The sequence below is a fragment of the Corapipo altera genome, unplaced genomic scaffold (assembly GCF_003945725.1).
Source record: "Corapipo altera isolate COAL_440 unplaced genomic scaffold, ASM394572v1 1, whole genome shotgun sequence".
Classification (NCBI taxonomy): domain Eukaryota; kingdom Metazoa; phylum Chordata; class Aves; order Passeriformes; family Pipridae; genus Corapipo; species Corapipo altera.
This window is the reverse complement of record NW_020884873.1, coordinates 32,178,934-32,199,600: the sequence shown is the minus strand read 5'-3', so window position 1 is coordinate 32,199,600 and position 20,667 is coordinate 32,178,934. Positions and strand designations below refer to the sequence as shown.

Genomic DNA, 20,667 nt, shown 5'->3' with positions numbered 1-20,667 from the left:
TTATCCTTCTCCTGAATCACGTCATGGGAACCTGCCCAGTATGTGACAAATCCAGCTAAGCAACCGTGTGTAGTAGACTACCTGGTGTTGTCTCCTTCTTGTTTTTGTTAAGTAACTTTACTCATCTGCTTAAATTTTAATCTATTCCCTCCTAATCTTTCTGGTTGCAGGCAGAATGGTAACTATTTTATGTAAATAGTGTATTGGGAGTGATAGCCCAAAAGTGAACCCGAGGTAGTTTTACTTTCATTGTTAGTTTGACAACTCTTGACCTGAATATTAATATAACCTCATTTTAAGACATATTGATGTGTACGTAGCATCATCCTTACAAATCAGTGAAGTAAGCCAAAGGAAATGTATTGGTGTTTTCTCTGCATTTGTAGGAAAAGTTGAAACTTGAGCTTTAAGCATTTTTATCAGAATCTTTCATTTCCTGATTAAGAACCATACTTTATATGGGAAATGCTTTAAACCAACACAAAATTAAATTTTGCTTCCCTCTTTCTTTTACATCTTTTTTTTCCCCATTTTTTTAATCTTTGTTTTTTTTGTATTCATGCCTCCTTCTGTAGCTATTTTCCTGCTGCCTTTTTTTTTTTTTTCCCGAGGAAGAAAGGGCTAGGTCACTGCACGGAATTGTAGCTAGTGAGTAAGAGTTGAGTACTATTTGATAAATATGTTGTTGGGAAAAAATCCCATCAATTAAGTGATGCATTTCAAAATAGTTGCATATGGAAAGCAAAAAATCCAAATGACAAACAAAATAGACTAAAAATCAATCAAAATGTCTGAAGTTAAAACCAAATAAAAGAAGGGTGAAATAATGCATTTGGTACTAAATGAGCCTAGCAGAATCCTTAAGCACTTGTCCAATCTAGGAGCTGAAGTCAAAAAGGACCCTTCACATTACAGAAAGATCAATTGCCCATTTCACTGCAGAAATGGAGAGCAAGACCTAGTATTGATTGGCATGCTCCAAGGCAAGATGCAGTTTCCCACAGTGTTGTGTGCAACATTATTTCAGTCATGAAGACTTAAGGAGAAATACTAACCACCTCCCCAGAACACATGGGAAGCTGCCATTTCAGCCTTTTTTTGTGACTCTCTAGTGACTGGCCTTCCGGAGTTTTCTGAGGGCAGATATTTTCTTGTCTGTCTTGTGGAGGTTTTCAGAGCAAATCATTGCTAGATTGTATTTGAAGTCTTTAACCTGTCAGTGACAGGGTCTTGCATTTCAAGAGTGACAGCAGTGTAATAGCTATCTTGGCAGGGGGAAGAGGAGGAACAACTGAATGAGAGTGGGAAGGGATTTAAGGCAAAACAAAAGTTTGAAAGGTCAGAATTGGCTTTTTACTGCTTTTCTTTCTTTTACTTTTTCTCTACATCCTTTCTTTCTGCAAGAGTTTCCTGGGTTTAATGGTTGGGGAAAGGGAGAAGAACTTTTCTTTCAAATTTCTTGTCAACCGTTTTATACTTCTCTGTAAATTACCCCATTTTCTCCTCAATACAGATAAGATTGGGCATGTGTAACCCTTATATTGCCAAATCTGTGTTAAAATCTTACTGTAAAAGTGGTAATGGTCAGACCTTTGCTCAAATTTTAGTGGTGTAGACAGCATTTTGAATTTCATTACGTTACTTTAGTTTTATTTATATATCTACATAAACATGAGTAAGGATATAATTACAGTATGATTTTGGAATTGTTTCATTGTAAGGAGATATTCAGGATAGAGTATTTATAGTAAAATATATTTTAAAATTTATTTAGAATTGGGGATTGTCTTGAGATAGTGCTTTTTTTTTTAAATTTGGGGTTTTTTTATTTTTTAAAAAGGATTGCTTTATCTTTAAGGAATGACTAGACAGAACTGATGTTTTGTCTGTCTCGATAATGAATTTGATCTATATTTTAAGTGAATTTAGTCTTTCATACTTTCAGGAAAAAATGCTTTTTTTACTTTGGAGAATTTTGGAAATGTTGATGTATAGCTAAGGGATACTTTAGATTGGCCTGGTATATTTCTGTACAGCAGGAAGAAATAGCTGTATATGCATAGCATTAACTTAATTGTTTTTAGTGTTAAGATGAATATTTTGAAAGGCTTTGTTTAGCAAAGGTTTTATGCTCCTCTGATTATTTGGTTTTTTTTCTTTTTGTCCCCCCTCTCTTTTGGTATTAGCTTTAAAAGGCCAAATTACTACTCTTAAGTCAGAATAAATAACTTTCAATTTTCCATAGGAGCTGAAGTTAAAAGATGAAGAATGTGAAAGGCTTTCTAAAGTACGAGATCAACTTGGACAGGAATTGGAAGAACTTACAGCTAGTCTGTTTGAGGTTTGTTGGAGTCTTCAATGTGATATACTTAAAGGAAGCTGAGACAGATGTTTTATGTAGAACCAGTGTATTGTATGCTGAATTTTTCTGCAATAAGCTTTTAAAGGGATTTGTGTCCTGAAGACCTGGGTGTTGAAGTAGAGGCTTAAGAGCAAGCAACAGACTTTTCACTTAGATGAGAGACATCTTATTGAACTTGTCAATCCGCCTAGACACAAAATGAAGAAAATATGGAAAATATATCAGCTTATTTTTTGGCATAACTATTTTGAGACAGCTTCTCTGTCTGACAACAAGGCTATCTAGATAAGAGCTAAATTTGGGGTTGCTATGGTGACTAAATAAAAAAATAATGTAGTTCCAGATCAATGGAGGTTGCAAGTACATAACTTAACCACGTTTTCAGCTTCTGAATTTTGGGTCTGGCAGCATGCTACACCCACAGACTTGAAAAGAAACATTAGTACTGAGTGATGAATCAGGGTGAAACCTGGTTACCAAGTGAGAAGCCTGAACTTTAAGTAGGACCAGCAGTAGTACCAGCAAAGATTGTGAGATTGCGTTATACAGAAAAAAATCCTAAATCCATACTTGAAGAACAATCAGTTCTCATTTTATCTTAGGAATATATGTAGGAATGCCTCAGGCCTAAATTGTGGTATCTTTAATTGTCAGAATAAATTTCATAATCTGTGGATGATTTATATGTTTACTAAATCCTAAGTATTGGCTTTCAGCATATGCATAAAGATACAACATTAGATATGTTTTAGAATCAGTGTTTAAATCTATGATGTTGTATTGGTATAAGAGTGCTATTAAGAAGCTTGAAAATACTGACATGCAAAAATCAAAAACTGCTCTATGGGTTTTGTTTCATCATCCTGGCAGGACAAGTTTACTTAAAATATTAAGCAGTTCCTATGTGTAAAAAAACAAATGGTAGACTGGAAGGGTACTTTTTAGCATAAATACCTGTGTATGTTGGGGGAGAGAAAAATACTGGGCAGATATTTTAACTGTAGAGGAATAAAAATAAAATTATCAGTGAAATTTTATTTTTATGACATTTCATAACTTAGAACAATGTGTCAGTTTGTTAAAACTGTGTTAATTGAGTTTTATTTTGTGATTTGATTTCACTAAGAGGCCCTAACAAGACACAGTGGTGAGGTTTATTGATTTTTTTTTTTTTTTTTTTGCACTGGGATCTACAGCCTTTGAAATCATATTTTATTCTGAATCCCACTAATTTCAGCAACCATGTAAGTGGATATGCTAGAGGTTATATTAATGAATCCCAGTGGAGGATCAAGACCTGTTTTGCACAGCTGGATTCATATAATACATTATTACACTGTAATAGCACAGCAACATGCTTTGCTTTCAAAGGGGCATCACTAAGCAGAAACTGCATGATCAGTGTTAAATGTATTTGTACACATTGTATAAATGTGTATGTTCCCATTCCTGCATGTGTCTTGTTACTTAAGAAAATTTTACAAACCCATATTACACAGCTGTGTTGTATGCCAGTGGGAGCCAGATCTCTTGGTATGATGATGTACAAACTTTTTTGTTTTATTTATATAGCGTCCAGATGTGCTAGGCGCTTTACAGATATGAAAAGCATCCTATCCCAAGTAATTTAGTTGGTGGCTCTGATATTTCAATTTTTGTTGCCTTCAGTAAGTATCGCATGAGAACAGTAATCTGATCATAGGTGCAAATTGCTGGATCAGAGCCTAAGCAAATACATTATACAGACAAAAGGCTTAAAGGTATGAGGTAAAAGGGTGTTTAAAAAACTCTGTCCTTTTATGCTTTTTTCTTTATTGGCTTAGCCTTGTTTCTTTATTTGGATTGTTTTTTTAGTGCTTTTTCTGTTCTCCTTAAGAAATGTTTATTAAATGACAAACTGTTTTTATGCTGTTGCTTTGTCTGTTTTGCTAATGGCAAGAATTTAGACTTCGTAGTTGTTTGACTAGTTCCTTCATGCAGAAGTTTACAGTTGTCTAAAACTGGTTATTCTGGTTAGAAGAAGGTAGAAGTTCTTTTGAATGTGCTACTGTGCCCATGTTGCTTTTGTTGCTGCTGGTTCAGTCTTTCCCTGGCAGTCAAGGAACTTGACTTGTCAGCCACTGAAGCGTAACTGGAGCCTGGTGTTCATGACAGGTATTGTTCCTGCTGGAGGGGGGTGGGTGGAGTTGCTGAGTTTCTGAATCTGGACTCAGGACCAAGGGGAAGAAACTTGGTGGGCCAGTGATGAATCCAAATGATAGATTTGTAGGGGTTTTTTTTTAATGTAACTATTTCATTTCAGACTGTTGCACAACTTAATATTCACAAGTAGTCTCCGTGAAGCAAAAGTATGTCCTTAGTTGTTGGATTTTTCATAAATTTGTGTGAGGCATTTACACTAGATAAACATTTTTTTATAGGAAGCACACAAAATGGTTAAAGAAGCAAATGTCAAACAAGCTGCAGCAGAAAAACAGTTAAAAGAAGCACAAGGAAAGGTGAGCTTTTTTTCTAGCTTGCTTGCTTTGTCTTTTCACATGGTTTTAAATTTAAAGTGTGAATCATAAAGATATAGATAAAACATTACCTGTATACATTATATTAGAATATATACAAAGTTGTTTGGTGTTGCTTGACATATTCTTGGCTAACACACATGGACAGGGTGTTTAGCATCATGTCAGATAGCCAGCATGGTGCATAGGAAATGAGTGTTACTACGGTATGCAATGGCATAGACATCTGTGTGCTACTATTGTTGGAAGATGGCATCTTGTTTTGAACCAAGATAGCTGGAGATTTTGTTGATTGATTCAACATATTCTTAACCTAATATATTTTTTTGTTTGTTAATGACTTTATCCCCCTCCACCTCCCTGAAGATTGATGTCCTCCAGGCTGAAGTAGCAGCATTGAAAACACTAGTACTGTCTACTTCACCAACGTCTCCAACTAAGGAGTTTCAGTCTGGTGGAAAAACTCCTTTTAAGAAAGGCCATGCAAGAAACAAGAGTACAAGCAGTGCTATGGGTGGCAGTCATCAGGACCTTACCATGATGCAGCCAATTGTAAAAGACTGTAAAGAGGTAACAGTATAAGGATTGTTCTATATTTGCTGATAAGATGGCTTTATTGTTTTGTTTTACTCACACTAAATTTAGTATATATTAACTCTTCATGTAATGCTGACTATTTTAGAGGTGTTTTTCGTTAGTGAAAGAACTTTACTTACATACCAATAGGTGATGGTTTTTCCAAGTCTCGTTTACTTTTAAATCATTAAGGGAAAATGAAATAACATTTCAAATATTGGAATTAGTCATTTAAAGATGGTAATTAAAAAAAACCAAACAATAAACCAAAGCAATAAAACTGAATGATAAGTCCTGGTGACTTTTTACGAAGTCCTTTGCTGAAAATTCATAAACTTTCACAAATGTTGTATAAATTATCATAGAAAAGAAGAAGAGTAATTTTATAGATAAATAATGGGTGAAAGAGGCCAGAGAAAAGACATAATCAATGACTTATTAGAGAACAGGGTGAGAATTACCATTGAAATTGCAGGGGCCTGTGTGATTTTTTAAAACTTTTTTTTTTTTTAAAGAATGTACTCATGTATCTGAAAATGGGGAAATAATGAGGGAAGAGGTTGGTACTTGAGTCCTTGGAATGGTTGTAACAAAAATTGACCAAAGAGTTGAGAAGGAGATTATTTTACAGCAGATGAAATTCTAAATAAGTTTGAGAAATGAGGCATCTAGGGAAAAAATGCAACTAGCAAGCTTGCAATTGTGAACTTGGAAAAAGCTACATTGTGCTGAAAACAAAAGGTGGCGTCCTTGTTGATCATTGTCTGCAGGCACCATCTCAGTGCTCAGTGGTGGTCAAAGACCAACAGAGACTTAGGAATTCTTAGGAAAGGAATAAATAACCAAAGAAAAAGCATTATACTGCTGTATAAACATATAGTAAATGTGTGTTTCTATGCATGCAGCTATATCATCTTCATCACAGGACATAATGAAAATGTGAGGAAGTGTGACAAATGGTCAAACCTATGGAAGGATTTCTGTGTAGAGATACTTGAGGTAGAAGAAAAACCTCTGCAATTTCAGGTGACATGTGGAAGATGAATGATGAACAATTATTAATGAATTCTTGTAGTAAGAAAACTCTGGAAGCTAAAAGGAATATAATTTTCAGTCACATAATAAAACTTTACTCATTGTCATGAGGTAACAAGATTAAAAATATAAATGTGTTCAAAATATAGTCATGCGAAGTAACAAAAGCCTCTCAAGGTATATAGAAGACAGATATGACATTTGGCTTAGGAAACTTCTTTAACTACAGATTGCTAAGAGTTTTGAGGCTGTAAAATGAATACATATCACTGTCTTTCCTCTCATATGTCTCTTCAGCCAGCTCTGTGGCTGCTGGCTGTTGTCAGAGGGGAAACAGGCCAACTGGATATCTAATGTGGTTCAAAGTGGTTCATTTGTACTGGACACATTTTTACAATAAACCTAGAAAATAAAGGCATCTTTCAGCTTTGTTTTCATACTCAAACTTTAAAAAAAAATAAATCAGAAGATTTACAACCTAACTGCCCACTTTCAGTGGTATCCAGTATATTTTCCTTACTAAAACTGAATCCTTGTTGCCCTTGAGAAAAGGGGAGAGCTGGGATGGAATCCTATTACTTTGTAAGCATCTCACTGAGGTCGTGACTCAATGAATTTTTTAAGTGTTGGGCAAGAGCGAGAGAGGGGAGAAGTCTGTTTTGCCTCAATTTCTTGTGGAGAGAAGGTGGGGAATGTGAGGGATATACTGCAGAAGAACCAGTCTTCCTGACATTTTTCTTTAGTTCATTCTCCTTTTTTGTTGGCTGCATAAGGAGACGCTTTGAGGCTGCTCAAGGCTGCTCAAACTGGTGACTGTTCTTCCAGTGACAGCACAGGGGATCACTAAGAAACACATGGATTTTCCACCCATTGGGACTTGAGTCTTTCTGTTTCTCATCTGAGCAGGAGTATTTAATGGAATGTAGCATGGGGTGAAGAAAGCAAGACTGCCTTTGGCATGGTGGCTAGATCATGGTTTTAAGCAGGAGAGACATACCTTCCCAGCTGCTTTTGTTATCCAGTGCTTTGTGGTTTTGTTTCCTGCTTTTGATTATAGTTGGTCTAAGGTAAATGTTTTTGCATTTCTGGGAGCTGGGTTGAAACCGCAGTTCTGTCCCCTTCTTGCTAAATGTTCTTGCCACTGAGTTAAATTACCCTTTGCATGTCATTCTTCTAACGTCTAGTGACTCAGCTTCAAAAGGGAGTCTGAGAGTTCCCTTGCTTGGGGCTATGCAGTGGCCTTTTGGTGTGGGGAATATAGCTTTAGACTCTTATGGAGGGTCTGCCACCTGGAGATGTTGGATGGAGCTGGGTGTAAATACATCAACTCTCAGGTTTCTGTGTAGAATGTAGACAGAGTCAGGAGTGGCTGGCTGTCCACCCTAAGTTGCAGTGGAACTAGAAAGATGCCAGCATCCCAGAGAAATACATCCTAGCATGTGGTAGTAACCTCCTAGGATAAATTGACATGTCTAATGATTTTACATATTAAAAAGATTGAGATAAGCTGAATAGCTACCTGGATCTTAAGCAAACAGGTAGCATCCACTCACTGTAAATGCTGATAAATACTTCAGTGTCATTCAGAGAGCTAAAATGTTTCACTGATGTTGTATTTTACTTTAAATGAATACATAAAAAAATTTAACTAGAATTATTATTGCATTTGGTTGTATATTTAATTTGTAGTAATCAAAACTGACCTAATGGAAATATAAGTAAAGACAGGGAGGAGATATAAATGTATCACATTGTAGAATGGAAAGGAAGAGCATCAAGCTATGTTCACTGAACAGTTTTTTCAAGGCAGCTTCTTTATAAACTTGCAGGTTTGGGTAAAATTGAGTTAAATCTAGAAAATAACAAAGTTAATAAGAAATGCGTCTCAATTTTTAGAATCCTATAGTACAAATGAAAAAGAAGTGTTTTTCTGCTGGTATCTCTTGATTACATTAGTTTTAAAGCCAGACCTGAGATGGATTTTAAGGTATGGGAAATGTTCCTTGAGGGAGCAAGTTACACCTATTGAATTTCACTTGTACAATGAAGTTGGTGGCTTACCAACCAGGACATTTATGGACTAGCTTAATTAAGATGGTTGTTCCTGATTGTACATGAGTATAAAAGCAAGTAGCTCTAATGGAAAACAGATTTTCCAGCCTAATTTTTCAAGGAAAAAAAAAAGAAAAGAAAAAAATAAAGTTAAACCAAAAAACTCTGAAAGTGACAGAAGAAATCCCCCAAACATATATGTAAAAGAATGGCAAAGTGCTGGGGACTCAGAGGAGGGGTAGTGCATGGGGGAAAAAAAAAAGGCTGAATGAGGTTGGTTCAAAGCAGCACACTGATCTTTTTAATAGGATTAAAAATCAATTTTTAACATACGTTATATATTTTCCTCTTTCATTATTTTACCTGTATTATTTGTTTTTAATAATACAAAACTTTAAATTCACATCCTGGCTTGCCTTTTGCCTGCAGTGTGCATCATTCTCATAGTTTTAGGAGTATAGGTCTGCTGTAGTACAAGAAAGGGATTTAACCAGTTGGAGGGGAAAAGATGCTGAAGCAGAATGTTAGAACCAATCTGAGGATGGTGTTGCATCTGGGGAGCAGGATGGTGTTTCATATCCCAGTGGGATCTGGCAATAGTCTTTTATGTTGGAATAGGAGCATGTGTCACAAACACTCATCCCCGTTCTGCTTGGTTCGTGTCCTGGAGCCCATGAACAAGATTCTTCTCAAGTAACCCTAAACCAGATGATGTGTTTTGGGAGCACCTCAGTGTACTCCAGCTGTTAGTGGGTAGCCAGCCCATTGGACAGACTGTCTCATAATGTAAATGTAGATATTTAATAGCAGTCTAGTACCGATCTCTGGAACACCAGACTGGATAGCTGCCATCCTACTGCTAAGTGATCTTGGTGTGGAGATGACAAAACAAAATGTTTTCAAAGCAGGTAAAATTATCTTTTCCTATTGCAGAGCATAGTTACTCCCAGCATGATTTAATGGGTTGTTTTAGCATTTCCTCTTGGACTAGAGGAGCTGTGGGGGAACAGGCTCATAAATCATTCCCAGTGAATATCCTTGCCTTTCTGTTGGGTGGTAAAGGAGAGAGTTTGGGCATAAAGATGAAAAATGAAGTATACTTTTAATTGATTTGTACATTGACTTCCTGTTTACTTCTTTTGGTATATTTAGTGTGTTTAGTCTGTTTTCTTTAAATGTTTGGACAGCAGCATGTTACAGTCAGTTGAAGTTGTTTTCTTTGAATTTCTTTGCTTTTCTGTAACTCACAGAAGTGGAGGTGGACTAAAATACTGTAATGAAGATGCATCAAGAAGGAAACTAATTTTTGGCTTTTTTTTTAAACATTCAGTTAAGTTTTTCAAAGCTATCCTGAAAGCTTAGGAAATGGGGGAGAAGTAATTAGCTTGTCCCTGGTGTAACAGTGACCAGTAAATGAATTATCTCTGTCTTGAAAATTATATATTTTAATTTGCTTATATTTACAGTCTCAGGAGAGTGGATTTAAGAAGGTGTTCATAGCTGGACCATGATAACATTCTTTCACAGGGCAATGGAAAGCATTTTAATACTCGTTATTTACCTGTGGATATTTGCAAATGATAGACAATGGTGTGATAATTGCAGTACTAAAATATGCGAATCTTTGTGTGTTCTAGGCTGACCTGTCTTTGTACAATGAATTTAGATCTTGGAAGGATGAACCTACTATGGACAGAACGTGTCCTTTCTTGGACAAAATTTATCGGGAAGATATTTTTCCATGTTTAACCTTCTCAAAAAGTGAGGTAATGAATGGAGATATTCTAAATGTGGTAACTGACACTTCCCTTTAAATGTATTACAAGAACCCAGTAGACTATTGGATTGTTTTTAATATGAAGTTTAACCATTTTTGTTTCATTAGTGTATGACAGTTTCCAGTGAAGTGCTGAAGTTTAGTCTGGAGTATTAACCGTTTTTTTTCTTTTGTTTATACTGTTCCAGATATGGCCATTTTAGGGCTACTTCTTGTAGATGTTACTCCTCTTTGTCAGAATCTGATGTTTGTAAGAATGGGTGGAGGTTTTATTCCTACTACTTCAAAGACTGTAAAAACAGTGTCCTGTCCTAGTCTCTTGTTAATACAGGGAACCGTAGAGACTCATATATTTAATTTTGTAGACTAGTTTTCTCTCACATCAGTCGAAGGAGACTGCAAGCAAGTCTGTGAGTTTTCTTGAAGAGAGCTTTGAGTTACAAGAATTGGACTTTGGGATTTTTGATTCAACAGGGGCAGTTTGGAAATAGGATTTTAGAGGAATTGAATTATGAGACTTTTTTTCCTTGTGCTATTCCCACATGTTCTCCCATACAGAGGAAAGACTGGAATTTTACCTATCTTGGGGTTGCAGTTCCAACTGCTTTACTTTGTTTTTGTTCTTAAGCGGCATTTACAGGCTGTAGTTGGGGTATCAGTAAGGAAAGGCAGCGTATTCTTAGATCTTTATTAAAATAAGAAATTTTAAAGCCGTAACTATTGATATTTTTTCTCAGTAAAATTAAACCCTTTTCATAGAAAATCCTGCATTTTCTTCATAATTTTTATCTGTTATTTTCAGGAGGTGTTATGGTCTTCTCCCATGTTTTTCATCTGTGGTTACTTTCTGGCCATAAGCATGTACAGTCTTTTAGTTAATTGTATATCGGTTTGTTATTGTTGGTGTACACTATCATATGAACCTCTCCCACTAAGAAGTTTACTTGGTTACTATAGGAATTAAATTACTTCTTTAGTATATGTAAGTAGGCCATTCTGTTGTCCTTCCCAGCAGCTTAATTTTGGTTTTGTGCTTCAGTGGTAATATAATTACTGTAGATATATATTGCCTCTTAAGGGAAGCATGAGGCTTCTCTCACTTGTCAGTTACAGCATTTATTGTTTTCAGATGCTGTATGTAGTGACCGACTTCTGTTTTCACTTGGCTATTGATAGGCTAATGTGCAGTTAACCAAACAATAAATTATACATGTATTGTGTTTCTGAATAATTGGAAATGCAGTTATCTGAATGGTTGAAGTATTACATCAATTGTTAGTAGCCTTCTGTGTATATGTTTAGTGTTTTTCTTTGGGGAGATGACAGAAAAGGAGCATTTCATATGAACTACTTTAATACTAACATTCTGTTTTAAAAAATATTTAAAGTACAATAGAAAAAACATCTTTATTATTGAGTAGGAAGAAGCCTTAGTACAAAATCATTTCATTAATAAGATAAATTGCACCTTTTTTAAAATCAGGTAATGGCTTTTAGTTAAAACACTGGTCTTGGGCAAGTGTTTAGTCCAATCAAGCAAAATGATCACATTTCTAGTGTCTTGTGATTTTGTGTTTATAAAGAATTAACATAAAAAAACATGAGCAAAGTTGCACTTTGTTTTAACTAGACTAGTGTTTGAAAGTTGCAACTGGCTTCTGTATATATTTTGTTGGCTTTTCTGTATATTTTTCAGTCTTACTTGTTTGTACACCTTTCTAAAAGCTGAAAAAGTTACATATTTACTTGTTTTATTCAAGATAAAGAAGCATGCTGCATAATTTTGTATTTTTCATATAACACAATAAAATTAGACCAATTTTTAAAATAAGGTTTGTACCATATTCAGTCTCTGACAAGAACACAGCATGTACAAATGTATGTGCTATTTGGGCATATGAAGAATGGCTGAAGATACTGTTAGCTTTTTAATCATGCTTGACTACATTCCTGGCTGTAAAGAAGTTACCTTGCCTCAGGGAAGGCAGGGTTATTTGGAGGGCAGAATTTAAGCAGGAGCTTGGAAATGGGACCTCCTGTTCAATGATGAAAGTGAAATCTCATTTGTAATTGAATTTCTGTTTGGTGAGTTGATTTTTTTTTTCTATGTCGACTTTTCAGAAGAAGAACTATGTCACTGCTTTTAGGCAATGGATAAAGAAGAGCTGTTTTAAACCGGTTTCTCAATTTCTCTTGCAGTTGGCCTCAGCTGTCCTGGAAGCTGTTGAAAACAACACTCTGAGCATTGAACCTGTTGGCTTGCAACCTGTTCGATTTGTGAAAGCTTCTGCAGTTGAATGTGGGGGACCAAAGTATGTAAACTAACAAGAAGGGTAATCTTGACTCATTTGAGATATCCCTTGGCTTGAGAAAACTGCTATCAACTGATGACCTCAGTCAAATTTGTGTATCTTAAATTTAATTTCCTAAAATCTAAGACTTCGAGATGGTTGTTACAAAATTTTATGGGAAAGTAAGCAACTAATAAATGGAACTTTAAAAGAGACTAACATAAAACAAACCTTGCCTTTTGGGGAGAGCTGTGTGCTTCACTTACGATGCATTGACCCCAAAAGTAACATTCACCTCTTTGCAGAAGACCATCCTGATACTTAAAACAGATGCTTTTGGCCTAGGGGCTCTCAGCTGGAAAGCATCATGAAAGAAATAGGCATTGGAGTAGTACAGGCTGAATATCTGATATCTGGAGGATTTGTGGCATAAGAAATTTAAGATATATGTAAGACACTGGCAAAGGTAACTGAAGGATTTGAAGACAGGATATATAGAGTAAATCCTTCGAGTTTGAGCAGGAGGAATGTAATGAAGTAGGATTGAAGGTGAGTGGGAGTTTGAACCTAAATTAGGAAGTATGCTTGAATGACAGGAAGGTTGTTTTAGAAATTCTAGAGTGGTCCTAGAGGAATCTGAAGCAAGACTTGTTGTCAGGTACTGATACAGCTGTTGAAGTTAGGTGGGAGGGACTTGCCCTGAGACACTGAGACATTGATGGATGTGAAGGAAGGGATTTGTAGTGTGCTTCAGCATATGTCAGAGTAAGCAAACAAGGTCAGTGTTAATTTGGAGCCTTCCAGATCTTGAGAAGGACATGACTTTTCTCTAATACTTGATTTGAGAGAATTCAATTTTATGATAGAAGTCTTGCATGAAAATGTTTCATCTGACTCTTTAATTTTCTTTGTCATTGCTGTTGCTTTTTAGTCCTTGTTTTTCCTCTGTTTTTGAGTGGAAGAGAAACTACAATTAACATATCTCAAAATTCTTTCTCTTTAAAGAAGCTGTATAAAATGAAAATTGTGTTTTATGACAGTCTTTGATCCTTTCTAGCCTACAAAATAAAAGCATTCATATATACTCCTCAACTTATTCCTGTCACTAGAAAACACACTTTTTGAGCTGTAACAGCTCTTCGTTAGAAGGGCCCGCACCAATAACGGAGCTACTCAAGGGGTAGTGAACTCATGTCCAAGAGCTACCATGGTGAGCTGTGTTCCATGAGTGCAGCAGAGAATCTGGACAGCCAGAAACTACTGAAACAAGTCATGTGTCAGAATCCAATTGGCAAATTGATTTAAAGTCACTGTGGTTCAGGCAACTTCCCTGTATCTTGACATGATGAAATACTTACTCAGGAGACTCAGTTGCATCATTCAGAAATTTCTTCATATTTTTAATCTGTTTTCTCCAGTGTAATATAGTTTTTTAATTAGAATTTATGAAATCCTTAAATAGTTGGCTAGATATATAGATTAACATTTTGATAGGACAGTGCACAAATTGTAATGTAGTTATTTTAGCTGTATCAAAAGGTTGGCCATATTCCTTTCTCAGTTTTCCAGCTGCTGTGTATCGACAAAAACTTTTGTGATGTTGCTTGTAAATAAGTAATAGGTGAGGAATGTGCAGTATTTAAGTGTAGTTTGACAGCAAATGGGCTTTGCCTTGTATATGATCACTGGCACTGTATGGGAAACAGGTGTTCCAATTTTCATTGAATCAGAGTAGCAGTTTCAGGTTTTTATTATTATACAGTGCATAGCACTATTTTTATTGAAACATCTTAAATACATAATATAGACAAATAATAACAAAAACTAGAGTAATGTTTTTAAAGGTTATTTTGTTGTACAGTTGCATGGGGAAACAGATGCATAACATAGTGGGCAATAGCCCAATAGCAAAGTAAGGAGTAGAGGGTGAAGAGCCATGATAGTAGTAAAGAAAGGTTCTTGCTATACAGGAGGTACTGAATGGTGCCTGTGATGGTGTGCAGTAAGTGCTGCCTTAACAAAAGACACAGCTGAGTTTCTCCACAAGACTCAAATAATTGTCCCTGTGGGTAAAAAAGCACTAAGCTGCGTGTGGGCCATACAGCACAGAACTGAGTCATCAGTAGTAACCACTGTGCCAGCATTTAACCCTGTGTGATGGAAGACAACATATAGAAGGTAATTATGTAGCCAAAAGGAAGAAAAGGTTTTATTTTCCTAGCACTGAAAGTTTGTCTGTCTTCTGGCAACAGCCGGACTGAAATTGTGATCAGCTTGCTTCAGCTGCCCTAGGATTTCTTATATCAATGCACTGCTGTCAGTCCTCATAAACTGTTATGGAAAGTCATATGCACACTTCAGTTTTCTCCTGTCTTACATGGTTCTGTGGACCTGCTGCAGCTATTTAAAAGGCTTGTGAGCCAGTGTTTAGAACCACAAAAGCTTAGTAATTTTTGTTTCACTTTTGAGAGGCTGTTTGTTCTTAGACTCCCTAATTTCATGAGGTAGAAATGGGAGGGAGAAGAGTCAGCAGCTTTTAAAATTAATGAAACAGTGGTTGCCGTGACAGGCTAGTTAATCTGAGATGCTGTGTTACAGACATTCTGAATAAATCACATTCTCCTAATTTTTAAAAATCCATTATCTTTTCTTAATTTTTTTTTTTTTGGGGGAGGGGGGGGGAAGATTTTGTGGTGACTACTGACCTTTCCAGAATACTGCATGGAAATATGTAAATTATTTTACCATTGCTTTTTGTAGCGGTAACATAAAGAATTACTGCTAGACAGCTTATTTTCCTTTGTTCCAAATTATTTGACACTCTGAATATAAAATATGATTTCAATTTGGCCATAAATGCAAAGCTGGCCTTAGAATGCATTTAAGAGAGGCTTCAGAGAATTGAATGCTCTTCTGTAGGGCTGATATTTTTTATGATGAAATACAATATTGAGTGGAATTTTTAAAATATCTGTTTAAATGTTGACATCAACTGATAATTTAAATAATGCTTATTTCACATATCAAGAGTTAATTAAAGAAATCCACTGCTCCAGAGTTGTCAAGCCAAACTTTAATTAGTGAATATGAAGTACATGCCCAGAGCTGAAGAAAGTTTTAAAATTCAAAAAAGCATCAAAATGCACCAGTATTGGAATGAAATTAGTCCTTTTGGAACTAAAATAATTGCCAATGTAATGTAAAATGAAGATAGACTCATGTATCTGCACCAGTGTGAAGCAGTTACATTAATACTGTAAACACATGCAGGTGTTTGACATTAATGTCAGATTTGTTTATTAAATCACATGACCTTTATATTTGTAGGAAATGTGCTCTCAGTGGACAAAGTAAGTCATGCAAGCATAGAATCAAATTAGGAGATTCAAGCAGTTATTACTACATTTCTCCTTTCTGTCGTTACAGGGTAAGTAGATTTACTGTGATTTCATTTTGCATAGTTATTTACTTATTTTTTTTCCATACCATTATGCAAAATTATATTAACTACCATTATTTTTTTATGAGTTCAGATCACTTCTGTGTGTAACTTCTTTACATATATTCGATACATCCAGCAAGGACTGTTGAAGCAGCAAGATGGTGAGTAGGAAATTGTGTTTGGTGTATACGAACAGAAATTTAAATAGTGCCTGTGCCTAAAAGTTGCTTATCTATGCACAATAACTGTGACCTGACGTTACTGGAAAGCTATCAGTTTGTAGTCGTAATTTTGAGAATGTGGTGATATTTCACTCTCCAGTAAAGTTATTTTTTTCAACAACAACAAATTAAAACTCATTGATTTTTAGTCAATTTAAAAAACCCTTATATATTATTCAGTAGGAAATGCTATGAAAAAGTCTGTAACAAGAGGTGTGAGTCACAGTTTTTCCACACAGTAGTCAAAAATCAAGTCTTTCACAGAATATGGAGATATTTTAGACCAAAATACCTTCAGTTTGGTTTGATCTGAGCCATTTTTCCTTTTGCTTGGTGTTTTTACGTGTCTTTTCATTTGGTACATTGAGAATTGAGAGAGCCATTCTTGCCATACTTTTTTTTCAGGGGGAGCTGGCAAGAGTGACAATATTTTGGGTTCAATTGTAAAAAGTAAACAGGAAGCCTGTTATATGTATACAGAAAACCTGTATAATGTAATGATTCATCTGAGTGCAGCTGAAAGGTCATTGCAGTAGCATGGCAAAATCTCTTGATTAGGGCTCTGGTTATAAATGTAAGGCTTGATTACTGTCCACTCCAAAAGAGAAATGTGTTTTTTACTGCTGTTGCTCCAGGCCGTGGGTTTGAGTTTTCTCTACCATTGTTACCCAGCTTCTTTGTTCTTGTCAGAATAGCATACCCAACAACTCTGTTTAAACCATGTCTGCAGAGCAATGCAGAAATTTGCCTAACTGTGCTATCTGGTTTCAGTATGTCCATATAAAGGATGTTTGTGAAAATGTATGGATTGTACACTTAGTTACTTAATTCTGGAATTTAAACATATATTATGTGTTGGAGTTGTAGTTACTAGTCTTCGTTTTCAAGACCCTTTTACCTGTTTATCACTAGAAAATGAAGATAATTTGATTGTGTTTAGACTGCACACAGTTGATTTAATTGTCTTTCCTGTCCAGGTCAAAGAATATTACCAAACAGCCTTCAGTCCAAGGTTTTTTTGAAACAGGTCATATCACTTAGGCTCCCAAACATGCTGAGCACAGATAGCGGAAAAAGTGTCATTAGCCTTGTGTCAATAGTTAATTAAAAATTTTGCTTTCACTGTGAAAATATAATTTTTTTAGCTCAGTTGCAGTTTTGAAAGTAGAATAAAACAGCATTGCAATGTTTATGGATGTCTGTGCATTTCATTGTTCCAGTTTTCGAGTGTCTGTGGATTTGCTTCATCAAGAATTTGGCTGGAATTAGCCCCACTTTTCCTGTCTGACCTCTAGTCATCTCTTCTGATGTTTCTAAATTTCTGGAGCTCAGGATTTTAGCTACATCGAAATATTTTGTTTCCGTCTCTAACTTTGAGTACTTCTGAGGTGCTAGAGTGTTCCTTACAAAAATAATGCTATTTATTTTCACTGTCAAAGGGCCATGGAATTTACCAGAAATTCACCTATTTCATAAACTAAATTATGTTTAATAATACCTTCAGATGGTGGTAATTTTTACTGATGTACCAGCATCGCTAAAGATCTTGAAAATGTGTTATTTAAAATTTAATATGATGTATAATTAAAGGGCTTTTACTTTGACCAAAAGAACCTATGAAGTTTCAACTAAAAATTGTTTATTTACTATTGAGATAGAAAAGCTAAGTTAATATTTTTTTATATCAAATAATGAAATATTTTCAGCATTATCAAATTTATTTATTCTTCACAAGAAGTTCAGACAAAAATTGAGTTCGGTGTTTCAGCTCCATTATCATCTTTACTACTAAAATATGAAATTTGCATTTGTAGCTTTATGTAAGTATTTCAACAATAACATTACAAGAATGTAGGCGCTCATAATAATTGTCTACATAATGTGCATTTCTATTAATGCACCATGAAATTTTTGAGACAGAGCTCACTTTTACAAAAGTGGTTTCTGAAATATGTTAAGGAAGACCTTGTACTTTTTGTTCAGGTTAATTATATTAGTAGACATTCTATGTTAGGATCTTGACTACATGGAAATTATTTTTGTCTTGTAATTATATACTCAATTTTGATTTGTGGCATCCAGAAGTTTACAGTATGCACTAGAGTCATCAAGTTTAGGAAAATACAGATGAAATAAGAAAAAAAGGCCTTTCCTACCCAACTTATTGTTGCTGCAGATTCCTGTAGAAAAAAAGAGGGAGGAAGGAAGATAATAAATGGAAAAAATATAACAAAATTACGGATTATTTGATTAAGCAATTCTTATTCAACAAGTTCTAATTTTTCTTTTTTGTAGTTATTTAGTTTTACAGAAGGTGAGTCAGGGGGCAGGGCAATTAAAATGAGGCACTGCAATTAATTGAAACTGATAAGAAGTACTGATGTATTGTTGTTCTCAATTTTAAAAAGAAATCTAAAATTTGAGGAATTTTTTTATAGGACTGTCACTTAGAATTTTTAGAATATATACTTGAATAGATTTTATCATAACCAAGCACAATTAGCCCTTACACATTAATATTGGTTTTACCAGATGTTTGTTACAAAGTTCCCCATAACTCATGTAGAGTGAAGCAGCCTGAATACATCACTTGAAATAAAATATGAACTTGGTATGTTTAATGATATTTCTGTCTTTTTTTAGTGGATCAGATGTTCTGGGAAGTTATGCAGCTGAGACGAGAGATGTCACTAGCAAAACTTGGCTATTACAAGGAAGAGCTCTAAGTCTTATTACTCGTGTGCGCGCATGAACTTCATTGAATATACATAACTAAAATGGCTGAATCTTTTTTTTGTCACTTGATATTTATTTCCACAAAGTGGGTCCAAGATCTTTCTCCTTTTGCAGATGGCACTAAGAAGTACTGTGATTGTTTTAAACTGACCTATGCTGTATATGCGTACATATAATATTTAGTTGAACAAATGTGGTAAACACTTGCAGGTGTATTAGTGATTGTAATTTACATTTAAAAACAGAAATTCTGATTAAAGTGTTAATCTGAAACAGCCTCTGTCTTCTGTTGTTTGTGATGCAGAATAATATGAATCTCCCCGAGAAGACATTCTAAAATGTAAAAATGAGATGATTTTGTGAAGACAGAATAAATGCCTGACATGTTATTCATTGTAGTGTTCAGATAGATATATGTAACTCTCTCTGCATACATGCCAATACGGTTAACAGACAATTAGAGAACTTGGAATTCTTTGAAGTGCTGCTTTCCTATACTTTTAATTTTTAAAAACATGCAAGAAGAGAAACATATACAGCATAATAAACCTGAGTATCTTCTCTTTAAAGTAGGGTGCTTTTTGAATATCAAGGAACAATAAAATTATCTTGTTGACACTTTGGTTAGAAATCTGTCCTGACCCCTATCTGACTGCTAAAAACTTTCTCTTTCCCTCTGATTTTCTGTCATTAAAATGTTTTCATTCCTTTAAATTTTTTTTTTTTTAATCCTGCCTTTTTTTTTTGGGTTTCAGTGCTTTATACATCATTTTGCCCACAGCTGCCCTTGAAAGTGGGAAATTTTTATGATGTGATTTCTTTAACATGTTGATGATAATTTCCATATAATGTTATCAGTTTTTTCACATGTACAGATTGTGTCAGACAACCCTAAAAAGGATCATGGCCTCTTAAATACGCATTTTAAAGTGTTACTTTAGCACTTAAAGTTCAAGTGGTCCTTTTTTTCCTGGACATTGTCTAAGCTGAAAGCAGACAGCTAATGAGGTTACAGGCACATAGCTGTGGATATGTACTAGACTTGCCCTTTTGGAAAAACGTTAGATCTTGATCCTGACAGCCATTTATCAATTGCACTTAAGATTAAAGCACTGGCAAGTAAACAGACAAACATTAAAAGGGGAGTTTATATAGTTGTTTTTTTAACAAGAAGCATGTCAGTGGATATAGATCTCTTTGATGCTGAACAAAACCAGTGCTATTCATTACTTTCTTACTGGAATGTTCTCCGTTTTCCCAAAAGTAAATAGAATGAGCAGTGAAATTTAATACCATATTTGTGTTGCTTGTATGTGCCTGAAAACACTTTGCAAGTGTTGGCTTCAACCAGGCATTTTAATGTTAAAATTAAAACAAACAGCTGAACCTAAACATTTTACAAGTAATGGAGTATGTATGTCCAACTTGGGATGTTTCAGTACCGAAGAAATATTTTTATCTATCTCCTCTCCCTGGGTACTACTTGCTGTTGGAGACACCTGGAAAAATTCTACCATAAATTGTTAAAGGGTTGTTTATTCTTTCAATAATGCTAAGGAAGTCTGGTTTTACTGGCTCTTAGAAAACAAGCTGTGTTTGTTGGCATTATGTTTTATGCTAGACTCATAAATGCTTCCTAAATGATTGTTAATCCTGAGT

General features: G+C 35.1%; 1 protein-coding gene across 3 annotated transcripts in view; it reads left to right on the top strand.

The window, feature by feature from the left end:
* RAB3IP (RAB3A interacting protein) overlaps positions 1 to 19,285 on the top strand; it is a 33,157-nt gene extending 13,872 nt beyond the window's left edge. The window contains exons 4-11 of one of the 3 annotated variants that reach the window (XM_027658119.1): positions 2,246 to 2,341; positions 4,783 to 4,860; positions 5,245 to 5,448; positions 10,179 to 10,307; positions 12,518 to 12,630; positions 15,937 to 16,036; positions 16,143 to 16,212; positions 18,916 to 19,285. In XM_027658119.1, the coding sequence (XP_027513920.1) occupies positions 2,246 to 2,341; positions 4,783 to 4,860; positions 5,245 to 5,448; positions 10,179 to 10,307; positions 12,518 to 12,630; positions 15,937 to 16,036; positions 16,143 to 16,212; positions 18,916 to 18,998 (873 nt within the window). In that variant the 3' untranslated portion in view covers positions 18,999 to 19,285. The remainder of the gene's footprint in view (positions 1 to 2,245; positions 2,342 to 4,782; positions 4,861 to 5,244; positions 5,449 to 10,178; positions 10,308 to 12,517; positions 12,631 to 15,936; positions 16,037 to 16,142; positions 16,213 to 18,915) is intronic. The other 2 variants (XM_027658126.1, XM_027658135.1) reach the window with 2 other exon arrangements.
* Positions 19,286 to 20,667: the final 1,382 nt, after the last annotated feature.